The sequence below is a fragment of the Argiope bruennichi genome, chromosome 11, assembly GCF_947563725.1.
Source record: "Argiope bruennichi chromosome 11, qqArgBrue1.1, whole genome shotgun sequence".
Classification (NCBI taxonomy): Eukaryota; Metazoa; Arthropoda; class Arachnida; order Araneae; family Araneidae; genus Argiope; species Argiope bruennichi.
In genome coordinates, this window is record NC_079161.1 from 2,662,083 (window position 1) to 2,675,272 (window position 13,190).

At 30.8% G+C, this 13,190-nt stretch overlaps 1 protein-coding gene across 50 annotated transcripts in view; it reads left to right on the plus strand.

The window, feature by feature from the left end:
- The window catches only part of LOC129957578 (uncharacterized PE-PGRS family protein PE_PGRS54-like), a 173,601-nt gene that overhangs the window by 88,237 nt on the left and 72,174 nt on the right, over positions 1 to 13,190 (plus strand). For 45 of the 50 annotated variants that reach the window (XM_056069967.1, XM_056069946.1, XM_056069970.1 and 42 more), the window contains 5 exons: positions 1,076 to 1,141; positions 1,906 to 1,962; positions 3,551 to 3,610; positions 7,419 to 7,466; positions 9,728 to 9,793. In XM_056069967.1, the coding sequence (XP_055925942.1) occupies positions 1,076 to 1,141; positions 1,906 to 1,962; positions 3,551 to 3,610; positions 7,419 to 7,466; positions 9,728 to 9,793 (297 nt within the window). The remainder of the gene's footprint in view (positions 1 to 1,075; positions 1,142 to 1,905; positions 1,963 to 3,550; positions 3,611 to 7,418; positions 7,467 to 9,727; positions 9,794 to 13,190) is intronic. The other 5 variants (XM_056069965.1, XM_056069991.1, XM_056069947.1 and 2 more) reach the window with 4 other exon arrangements.

Genomic DNA, 13,190 nt, shown 5'->3' on the forward strand with positions numbered 1-13,190 from the left:
TGTCCTCTATGTTAGTGAGCAGAAGACGAATATTCAGGAGAAAAGTGGGGTTTGCTCATCTTACAGTCAGGCTCCAATAGGCATCAATATAATTAAACAGGCATCAATATAATTAAATTGCAGATGTTGAAAAATTATCACCATAATAAAAGTTTATTATGATAAAATTGGGACAGTGATCTATTAATTACTGATCTATCTTTAAAAATAATTGTAATAGTTAAATGAAATTGTTAAAGCTCCGCCATTTTACACTTTCTCTGAACTGCATGTTAATCTTTAAGTTGCTCGACATTTATTTTTGCAGCTCCTGTATTTCTTTGCAATATAGAACCTACAACAACATTTCTTTGGCAGTTTTCAAGAAGGCAGTATATTTAAAGTATTAAACGAAGGATGGATTTGAGTTTTAGAAATGATACTTGGAAAGAATCTGCAGAATTGCTCACAAATTGGTGTCATGAAAATCTTTTCTATAAAAAATATATTCTGAAATATCTGTTTTAATTTACATAGTTTCTAAATTTTTCTGACAATAAATATCTTTTTTAAAAATTAATTTTTGTAATTTTTTTAAAAAGGCAAATTAATTCTGAAACGTTGTTTTGTCGAATTTTATTTCTTCAAAGTACGGTTTTAAAGATCTGGGCTGAGATTACATCTATAAGAAGAATAACACTTCGAACATATTTCTCTAAAAAATGGAAACATTGGTTTATTAGGAGCCATAGATTCATAGTAATGTAGATTATATCAAACACGACTGAATGGATCTAATAAAACTATGACGAAATTTAGGCGCTTACATACAATCTTAAATTATGACACTTGTTCAGAATTTTCATCATTTGATGTGAAACTCGAAATGATAATTATTTTATATTATGAATAGACAATTTTATGTTTATACAGAAATAATAGCTTTTCTTTTTTGAAGACATCACCTTAATATGGAGAGAAAGAAAGGCAATAAATGCAAGGATTATACAATGTTCTTTGCATCCAATTTTAGTATTTCTTGAATTCTCATTTAAGCTATTGCACAAATGATAATTATAACACGTATTTCATGTAGGCCTCTTGTTTGGTGGTTCAGGTGGATCTGGGGCTTCCGGTTCTGGTTCGGGAGATTACAGCTACGGTAAGTCATTTTGTATTAAATTTATAAAATGAATGAATAATGCATATCACATTGTTTTGTATCAATCGCTGGAATTTATCCATATTGGTGGTTGGTGAGAGACCATTTGAATTCAAAAATAAACAAATTTAAAATCGTGATATTTTGATGCATGTCATAGAGATTATATCATTTGTAATTCAACTCATCATATTCCATTGGCTGATTTAGATTTTTAATATAGTTGAAATTAATTTTTGACACCTCCATCTGGTTTACAAATAATACGAATTTGCTACCTAGAAGAAGGGTGATATATATAAGGTCTTAGCGTAATAAATATATTATTTATGAGAGAGACTAAAATTGTGTAAATATAGTTCATAGAATCTACAAAAAAAATGCGGAATATAATTATTATAGCTGAGAAAAAATATATGCATCAGTTTTATGAATAAAAAGTAATAGAAAGTGCAAAGTATTAAAGCTTATAGAGTAAAATATTTAAAAATTGCTCTAGTGTAAACATTATATCGAAAGTTCTTTATAAAATGAGAAAGGAAGAATTCAATAATACCCAGTAATGTTGGCCGATGGATCACTAAAATGAATCAAGACAATCAATCTTCTGTTAATAAATATGGTAGAAATGCACCGTTCTGCTGCAACTATTACTCATTCCCTATTAGCTCCTACGAACATACAGAAGGACTTTTTTTATGTTAAAATAAGTATTCTTTGAATAATTGAAAGATTATTAAATTCATGAATATATTATATTTTAGGCGATTCAGGATCAGACGCTTCCTCAATAAGTGGAGGTGATTCAGGAAGTGGAGGAGGTGAGCGTATTTGGCAGATTTCTTATATGAATTTGCGAAATATTAAACTGAAATTTCATTTCTAAATTTAAAACTTAAAAATGTACGGAAAATGAATGTATTTCATGTTAAAACTTCTAGGCTTAAAGAATCATACTGAATATTTTCAGATTTTCTAAGAATCTTATAATACCCTGGAATGGATAACAACCAATATAGAAACCAACATTTCTCTAATGAAAATGGAACAACCGAATTTGTACATGCCTTCATTGTACTGGCGTTTAAAAATAAATAACTAAATTCAAAAATAGGAAGAACAATCAGGCGATTTAAAATTATAAACTTTTGAAAATGAATTCCTGAAACTTAAATGTATTACTGCCGAGTAATAGGAATGGAAAGGCGGATTTATTGGTCTGGCTGTTTAAGGAGCAAGAATATGACATCATTTTCTGTTCTGATTTCAAAAGGGTTGGAACTACGTTGAGAAATGAGGTTGGATGATGAGAAGACCACATGAGAGCTTTTCTACGAAGTCTCATAAGTGTAGATTAAATGTCAGAATCGGAAAATGAATAATAATTTTCACCCAATGACTTCTTAACTTTGAATGCCTTGAAAGACTTCCGCTGAATTAATTATCCATTATTACAAAATGATAATTGGCCAAAATTTAAACATTGCTACTAACTTCAATAGTAAAAGATAAGAGAATAAAAATTTCAGCGACCAACATTTCTTTTCCCTCCTTCAAAACGGATGGTCAATCTATAGTGGACCGAGACAGTTAGTCTCACGGTAACAGCAGTTACATCTAAACAGTTGATAATGAATTATATTTACTTCCGTGATAATGATCAATTTCTTCAATCCATTTAATATTATAAAAAAGGGCTATTTTGAGTTTTTAGACCATGTTTTGATGAGATATGCAGGAGTGTTCCCAAATTCTGTCACGTCTGGCATTGCTTCAGGTAATATAATCGCTAATATCCAATATAAATCCAATCTTTTCTGCAATAAATTATTTATGTCTTTAATTGAATGTGGAATAATCTTGCATGTTTTAAAAATGACCCAATATCCGAATCTACTTAATCAGTTAATTCGCACGTCTTCAGACATAAGCCAAAATTTTACTCGGCTTATCTCTTCAGTTTTCATTAAAATGCGATTATATAAAGAAAATTTCATCAAAGAAGATATTTTTTTTTATCAAAGATTTCATATTGCACATGATTGAATCAGTCATCAATAATTCTATCTGACCTCAGCTGAAATTAAGTTTTCTTCGTTTATTAAATTTATAATTTTATTTAAAAATATGAATACATATATTATAATAAGAAATGCAACTGCTTCTTAGATAATCTATACATTGATGCATAATAACGCAACTTAATAAATGTCGTATATATTTCTAAACCGATTTCTTTATCGCCTTGCTAAAGTATTATTTTTTCAATAGACATTGGTATATTGTAAAAGTCGTTTGATAAAAGGATTATAATTTTCCGTTTATTAAAAATATTTAATTCTTTATTAATTTCCTGAATTTTATGCATAAGATGACAAATGATAAATTTCTACTTTCATTCTATTTTAGATGATTCAGCAGGACTTGGTGACTCAGGTATGGGTGGAAGTGGTCCAGGAAGTGGAGAAGGTGAGCGTTGTCAGATGATTTCAAACAAAAATGCGAATCGTACAATTTCAATTGCATTTAGCTAAAAAATAACTGTAAGAAATTACATGAAAATAATCCTTTTTTACATTTAAAAACTGTTTGTTCATTGAAAGATAACATAAAAAAATTGTATTAATGACATTTCGGCTGAAAAAACTTCCTTAATAAGCTGCACTTTAGCTTCTTAATATTTTTGCATTCATAACATAAGAATTGTACCGATTGTACAGAAATTAACAGAAATTATGAAAATTCATAATTTCAGGTTACTGAAAAAAAAAGTCCTCGAAAAAATGTTAAATTTTTATAAATTCAAAATTTTAATTTGTATGGTTTGTATTATATTGGTTTATAGTATAAACCAATTAATTTAGCATGTGACGCGGAGTTATGTTTCTGAGAAAAATGGAATAAAAGAAGTTGCTGAAGATCATATTCTATTATGCCGTCAGTAAATGTGCTTATTAACGAGAAAAGTGGACTTTTGCACGTGCCACATATAGGCTCCCCACTGAAAGGTGACACTCTTTATATTCAATAACTATCAACGTCTTACGACGAAAGAAATTGTATCGGCAGATAGAGACGAACGAACCGAGAATAAGCGTCTCTGTACAGAAATTCAGAAATGAATATTCTAAATCCATTAAAATGCCGAAAACGCTGTCGATTGAAATAGTAAACCATTATTAGTTGATTTTTTTCCTTAAATGCATAGCCATTTCATCCTCTTCTGACAGTAACCTGAAAAAGAATGAGGAGAAGCCTAATGACTTAGGTTTAAATTGAGATGTTTTTTTATCTGTTAATCTGCTACATTTAAAAGCGGGTTTTCAGACTCTGTATTCTTAGCGATGATGTTGAAAAATCTAACAAATCTGTAATTGTCGATTACGGCTATATGCTCACTGTCCCAAATTTGTTTATGATCTTATATTCAATGGTAAAAGTATTATTGGGAAAGGAAAAATATTTTTTTCATCATTTCAATACTCTCTAAACCAGAGATCCATCTGTAACTCGTCTTACATCTTTATCCTCTCTACAACATTCAAACACGTGCAATACTAATCAATATTACTCAATTTGATTGATAGTTTTCAATCAGGCTGTATATTTAATATTTTAAACGAGGGATGATTTGGCTCCTAGTTACCATGTTTGGATAGGACATACAGAAATGCTTTCATATATCAAAATCATTTCTAAGAGTCATAGATTTAGTAAAATCACGTCTTATGTCCATTTTTTTTCTTCAAATGTAATATCTATGCACTTTCAATCAATGATGTGTTAATTTCTGCAAACTTTCAAAAATGAAAATTAATTCGGTCACACAGTTTTATAAATTTCGTATACTTTTTAATATATGCTATAGTTTCAACAGATATAGGTTAAAATGTATTCTACCAAATAAATGATACACCTAAAATATTTCTTTAGAAACAAGAAGCAATTGCTTATTTGGAGTTTCTGATTCACAAGAATGCAGATTAGATTAGGATAAAATATATTTAACACTTTAATCGAAATGTGGAATCTTCTCAATTTCAAAAATTACCCAACATCCGAATCCACTAAATAAGTCAATTCTCATGTGTTCAAATGTAAGCCATGGGTTTTCTCCCTATATCTAATTCTCTCTATATCTATATTGAATTTTCGTTAAAAAATTTCTTTAAAAAAAGTAAGTATTGTTTCTTATTAGCTCTTGGGCCATATAGCTCGTATTGCATATAATTAAAACAATAGCTAATAATTCTACATGACCTCAACTGAAATTACATAAATTTTCTTCACTTCATTTAACAAATTTTCAATTTTATGTAAAAATATGAATACATGTGTTATAATAAGCAAAACAACTGTTTCTCATATATTCTACAGCACTTTAAAGCATGATAACGCAATGTAACAAATAGCATACCACTATTATATACTGAAGGGGGTCCGGGACACATAAATCGTCCAATTTTCGAAAATTTTTTTAGCTGAAAAAATCCTGCATGCGTTTCTGCTTAAAATAACATTTAAATCATGTTTCTATCTTAATTAGAACGGGAGATATCATAATTTTTGTTGACCACTGCTTTGAAATTCCAACTGTCAAAAAGGCTTTGCCATGGCAACTTCATCTCTTTAAATGGAAACAAACATTTCCTGGCGTTGTTTTAGTGTAATTTTTGATTTTTTGGAAATAAATTTTTAAAGAATTTATTTTAAATCCTAGATTTAGTTTGTATACAACTCAACTCCTTCAATAATGAAATGAAACGAATAGATTCACTGTTTATTTGAACCTCTGTGTTTACATTTCATGAGACAACGTGCTTTTTAGTTCCCTGCTCTAAAGTTTGTTTTCTTCTAATTTTTTCTGAAAGTTTACGCAGTTATTTGGTTTCATAAGCTGTTAAAATGGGTAGAAAAAGGAAATCTCAACTTTTGCGGTCTGAAATCATGAAAAAAAAATCGAAAACAAAACTTGGATTGTGATACTTTGGTAGCTGCTGAAAGCAAAGTTGTTAAACGTTTGGATGAGCGTTGGATGGAAACGTTTGGATGGAAAATTACATCATTTTAAAACAGTCTGTATTGCATGATATTTTATTAAGTTGTTGTTGTTTCTGTTGCAAGCAGAATACATTAGAACTTCACATTTGCAAACAGTTTGGTTTGGCCCAAGATATAAATGTAACTTGCAAGAACTGTTTTTTTTTAATTTTCAAAGAACTCTTCTACGAATGTGATTGAAAATAAGAAAAGCTCATACGATATTAATCGCAGAACAGTGGTTGCTATGACTGAACTGGGAAAAGTACATGAAGGACTTGAAAAATTTTCTTGTATAATGAACTTGCCTTGCACGGATTCTAAATCTTTCACTAGACACTTAAAATCTTTTCATTCTTTTACTCTAGAAAACTTTCAAGAACAACAGAAAGACACTTTAAAAAAAGTTAAAGAAGTTCATGCCCTTCTTTCCAAATCTTCATCTAATATTTTGGATATAGCTGTAAGCTATGATGCTACTTGGCATAAAAGAGGTCACACGTCAAATTACGCTGTGGGGTGTGTGATCGACGTGCTGACCAGATATGTAATTGATCACCAGGTTTCATCGAAAGTTTGTAATCACTGTATTCAAACGAAGAAAGCTTTAGGTAAAGATTCACCGGAATTCGCTGTGTGGCGAAAAGGTCATGCTCCATCTTGTGATGTTAATTACGTTGGATCTTCTGGAGGAATGGAGGTAAATATGGCTTTGAAATTATGGAAGAATTCCGAAAAACTAGGATTTCGATACGTGGAACTGGTTGGAGATGGAGACACTAAAACATTCCTCGAGCTAAAAGCTTCAAATGTTTATGGTAAGGAAGTCTCGATACAAAAAATAGAATGCATAAATCATGTTGGGAAAAGGATGGGGACTGCTTTGAGAAATTTAGTAGATGCTGAAAAGAAAAGAGGCTTTACACTTACAATTTTATGTAAAAATATGAATACATGTGTTATAATAAGCAAAACAACTGTTTCTCATATATTCTACAGCACTTTAAAGCATGATAACGCAATGTAACAAATAGCATACCACTATTATATACTGAAGCATTATTTTTTCAATATGTTTTTCAAAACGTATGCAGTGTTGATATATTATTAAATTTGTTTTATAAAAAGATTATATTTTAAGCAGATTAAAATATTTCAATCTTTATTATTCGCATGAATTTTATGCATAAGATGACAAATGGCATACTGCTAACTTCATACTTTCGTTCTATCTAAGATGATTCAGGATCAGGAGCCTCGGGCATGGGTGGTGGCGGCTCAGGAGGTGAGAGTTTTCAGACGATTTCAAACAAAAATATGCAAAATGCAGAATTTCATTTTCATTTAAAAAGACGATTCCCTAAGAAATGACTCAAAAATTAATGCTTTAAAAAAATCTGTTTTGAATAGGAAATGCAGAAATAGTTCCAAATTCATATCTCGAAAATGAATTATAATAGTAATATATTTAGTAAAATCCTGTATAATTTCTTTTTTTTTCAATTGTAATATCTACAGTCATGTTCAAAATTAAGGACACAAACATAAAATCTAAGAAAAATGAAAAACTATTCATTGTGTTGCCACGAAATTTGGCAGAGAGGTACACTACAATGGAAGAAAGAACATAGACACATAACAACATGGAAATGATTTTAATTAGGAATTAAGAAACAGGGATAACAAAAAGGGTTACATTATGAATCAGAGATAAAGCATTTATCTCGGGAAAAACTTGTCTAATATGGAGTACGACCACCGTGCACTGCTATACAGGCTTCATAACGAGCTTTCATACTGTTTATGAGGGGGTTAATAAATGCTTGGGGCAACAAAGCCCATTCTTCCAAAAAACGCGGCTTTTATCTCTTGAGGTGTATTAAGAGAATGATTACGCTGTGCAATGGCTCTTCCGAGACCATCCCAAACGTGTTCAATAGGAATGAGATACGGAGACCTCGAGAGTAAGTTCATACGTCGAATATTCTCTTCCTCAAGAAAATCATCAACGATCTGGGCTCTGTGTGGACGCGCGTTATCGTCCATAAACATGAAGTCTGGGCCAAAAGCACCCCGGAACAACCTCACATAGGCTTTAAGGATCTCATCCATATAGCGATATACATTGACAGTACCCCCATCGAAGACGTGCAGTGATGTGCGACTGCCCAACATTATGCCAGCTCATACAAGAATTTCTCTGCCACCAAATCTGTCGATTTATCTTACGTAGGAGGGATGATAGTGAGCTCCTCGCTCTCTTCAGATGAAGATTCAACGAGTTTCACACTGTGTGGTGAATCTCGACTCATCACTGAAAAGAACACGTCCCCATTCTTGCTGTGCCCAAGTCTGATGTGTTCGGCACCCCAGCAATCGAGCCTTTCTGTTGGATGCAGTCAAAGGGACGCACTCAACTGGTCGCCGGGCATAAAGAGCCCTCTCTGCTAGACGTATGCATACTGTTTGTCTGGAAATTCTTATTCCAGACGCAGCAGCAAGGTCACGAGCAAGTCGAGGAGCGGTTATCGACCTATGCCGTCGTGCGCTTAATGCCAAATAGCGATCCTATGCAGGCGTCGTTGCTCTGTGCCAGTCTTGGCCGGCCTTCCTTGTTACAGTACCACTTGTTTGGAATTGATTCCACAGCCTGAATACCACTTTCGGTGCTACTTGTAACCATCGAGCCACCTCCGCTTGAGACTGCCCAGCTTCAAGCCTGCCAACGGCTGGCCATCTCAAGGAGTCGTCTAAACGATTATGAGAACTCCTTCTCAATGGAAACAGGTTAAATTTTTTGTTTCAATGCAATATTCACAAAATTGCAGGCAAAATTTCCAAATGCCTAAACGGTCTAATTTCAGTAGTTCCTCAAAAACTAAAGCTAAACAACATTTTTTCCCACAACAAAGGTTAATATCGTGTTACCGGCCCTTCACAATATATAAAATATAATTTGTTTAAAATTTACTGGTAGTCATTTATAATTACTTTGAAAAATATTTTTGTGGCCTTAATTTTGGACATGAGTGTATTTACTTTTAATGAATAATGTATTAATTTTTAAAAAAATTCAAAATTTGAATTTAATAAGGTAACATTTTTTCGTAAAATAAATATTATAGTATCAATAGATACGAGTTAAAACTTATTCTGCCAAATAAGTAAGAAATCTAAAATATTTCTTCTGAAACTGGAAACAATGGCTTATTACGACCTGTTGGGTCGCAGGAATGGAGATTACATCCAATACGACTGAATCGATTTACCATCCATTCTTCAAGAAATTATTCTTAGCCGAAATTTCAGCTAGTTACACAGAATCCTAAACTAAGAATACTAAACTAAAGTTTAGAATTTCATTTAATTCAAAAAGACAATTATTTTTGCTTATAAAAATACATTTTTATGTTCATACAGAAATCATCCAGAAAGTCAATAAATGCAAAGATTATTCAATGTTCTTTGATTTTAAATATTAACCTTTCTTGAATTCTCATTTAAGCAATTACACACATGATAATTATAACAAGTATTCTCATATAGGTCTCTTGTCTGGTGGCTCAGGTGGATCTGGGGCTTCCGGCTCTGGTTCGGGAGACTACAGCGACTGTAAGTTATTTTGTGTTGTAAGAAGAATATTTATAAAATAGTAATTAAAATCATAATTGTTAAATTGATTGACGTTAATCGTAGGAATTTTCCTCCCCAACAAATTGTGAGAGCTCAATGGAGCTCAAATATAAAAATGTTTTCATTCATGATATTGTGATTTTCTGAGTTTATATCATTGAGTAGAAATGATTTGTAATTAAACTCATTTGGCATTTCTACAGAGATTTACTGTTTTTACCATTCTTTCTTTATGTGTCATGGTGATACCAGTCATAAAAGAAATAGGAACTCTGCCATCTACATGAAGGATTTATGTGTATAAATAATTAGCGAAATAAGTAGACTATTTATAATTCTGACATAAATTTATGTAGATGTGAAACATGCCATTCGTAGAAAGGTATGGAATATAATTCTATTAACATATGAAAAAAAAAGTAATTTACCGTGTTTTTAAAAACTGCGTTATCATTATGAATAGCAATAATGTAAACCAAACCGTACAATAAAGTTTATAGGACAAAACATTTAACAATTGCTAAAGTAAATCAACTATTTAAGATTTCTTTTTTCGATTAGAATGGGAATGTTCAATTCTAACTCATCCTGACGATTTACTCACCAACAAGAACCAACATAAACTTTCAATTAGTAATTTTTATGCTGGATTGAGCTATTCTGTTGAAAATATTATTCATTTATATTTTAAGTTGAGATAAATATTTTTTGTACCAATCAGGTTTATATGGTTCACGCATAGGCTCTTAAGGTTCCACTGCCAGTCTAGAATGAATAGTTGTCGAGTTGTGATAATGATGACTTATCAAGCATTTTTAGAAGACTGAATTTTAAAAGATTGTATTATTCAGTTATTAAAGTTTTCATACTTTTAACGAGATTGAAAATTGTTGATTAACTGGTTTTTAAAAATATTACTGCTGCTAGCCGGAAGGGGAAGTTAGATTCTTTTGTCCGGGGATTAAAGGAAAAGAAATTCAGTACCACATGCTTCTATGATTTCAATAAAGTTATTGCTCTGATAATGACAATGAAAGAGAGTGAAAGATGAAGAGCTTTTCTACGATGTCTTGTAAATGTAGATTAAAACTCGGAGAGTGAACATGACTTCTCAACAAAACACTTCTCAGCAATGAAGTTATTTAAAAACTTTCATTGCAATGATTATCCCTTATAACGAATTGACCAGTGTCCGAAGTTTTAATAGTGAGGGAGGAAGTTGAAAGAAATGAAAATACCACAATTTCACTCATTCAAAACGAATGGCCAATCCAAACTAGACGCGCGCCTCTAGCTTCCTGGCAACATGCATTCAATGAGTCAGTTTATGCTGAATCTAAATTACTCCTGTGATAGAGATCGATTGCTTCCAGCATTTAATACTTTAGACATGTGTTAATTTCAACTTTCAAAGCTTGCTTTTGGATTAAACATGGGAAATATTTCTAAATTTGTTCACGAGATTCATTGCTATAGATAGTATAACCAGTAATATCTTGTCCAATTTTCCTATTTTCTGAGGAAAATATACCTTCTATTTTTTATCTTCAATCGATTGTAGCATTACGTATTTTAATATATACGTGTATTTAAAATTGACCTAACGCGTAGAACAATATACTCATTTTTTAAAAAAAACCCAAAAATTAGTTTTAATAAAGTTTAAATAAACTTTTTTTTATATCTGTGTATGTATTGCATTTCCATCCAAAAAAAAAAATATATATATATACCAAGAAATATTTTTTTATAGATTGGGGACTTTGCTTCATTATCAGTTATTGAGACATATAATCCTTATTGCATGCGACTAAATAGTTCGTCTTTTATTTTATTAGATCTTAGTTGATATTTCGTTACGTTTTATCAAGTTTTAATTCCTTTAAGCAAACTCAAAGCTATGCAAAGATGTAATTTATTTATGCAAAGATGTAAGAAGTAAATATTTCATGTTACCAAGAGTCCACTTTTGCTGTTATTATAGAGCTCATCGTCCGGGTTTTCTCAGAGCATATTCATCAGCAGGTGACGAAGATAACAAATGTAATCATTATTCATTCAATATCCGTGACGCACAAGTTTATTCATTTAGGGATTCTGTTTTATCTTTTACATGAATATAAGATCTTTCAAATATTTTCAATCAAGTGGATCTGGTACATCAGGCGGCGCCAGAAATGGCTCGGGTGTTTACACCTACAGTAAATTAATTTGCACTGAGAATACAATTTTAAAAAAATAATGAATTTGATAACTACAGGGGGATGGATTTATGTTTAAACTATTATATATTGTCCATTGATAGAGACCCTATTTCAATTCACAATAAACGCGCTTCAAGTTTTGATGCTTCTGGTTTCATAAGTTAATAATAAACCACATCAACTAAAGAACAGGAACTCAACTGTCTAATTTAGCTATTCAACAGAGAAATATTTATTTTCTAACGTATTCTGGGGATCCTCAAGTAACAGAAACATATCTATCGAAAGACAGGCTTTTGCTATTATAAATACGTATCGAGAATTGTTGTATTGACGATAATGATAAATAGAAATGTAAATATAAAACATGTAATCGATAAATAAGTTTGGATGTGTCCATAGAATCAATAGCATACATGAAGTCATTTATCTTTAAATAAGAAAAAATTTTAGATTTTGTAAGTTATAACTTGGGTCAAAAATTATTTAATACAAATATCTAAATAAATATATTAAGAAGAATATTGGAAATAGAATAATTGCATGTTAGAAAAAAGAGGAATTTAAACTGCTCAGTCATTCTTACCAGCATTTCTGTAACGATGAAATATAATAAAAACATCGATTTTTTTAATGTTTCTTCATATATATTACAGTTATATGCTATTGTTTAGCATTGTAAAAAATAAAGAATTTTAAAACATGATTAGTAAATATCGGATATTTGATTCCGATAGCTTTGCTACAATTTCATTGCCCCCAAAATTCAAAATAAACAATTTATAAATCAATATAAAGGTGCAAGTAAAAAAAAAACTGTTCTGCGCAATTCTACATGTTTACAATTATGCATTTCGTCAAAAGAAAAAAGAAAAAAAAAGATCTGTCCCTAGTAAATTGACTTGATGTTCATTTCCTTAAAAAAACTGTTATGAATTGTATAAAAACTGTTTGAAAATTTTAATTATTTGGCCTATATGTGTTTTATTTCATAATTATAATAATAATAGCAACTGCTTCCTAGTATTTCAAACTTCTTATATATTTTATAACACTTTGAAGCATAATAACACAATGCGAAGTAAATAACATGCTGCTATTTTCTTATTGATATATTCCCCGACTAATTAAAATTTATTATTTCCAAAATGCTACCAAAAAATAATTAATTT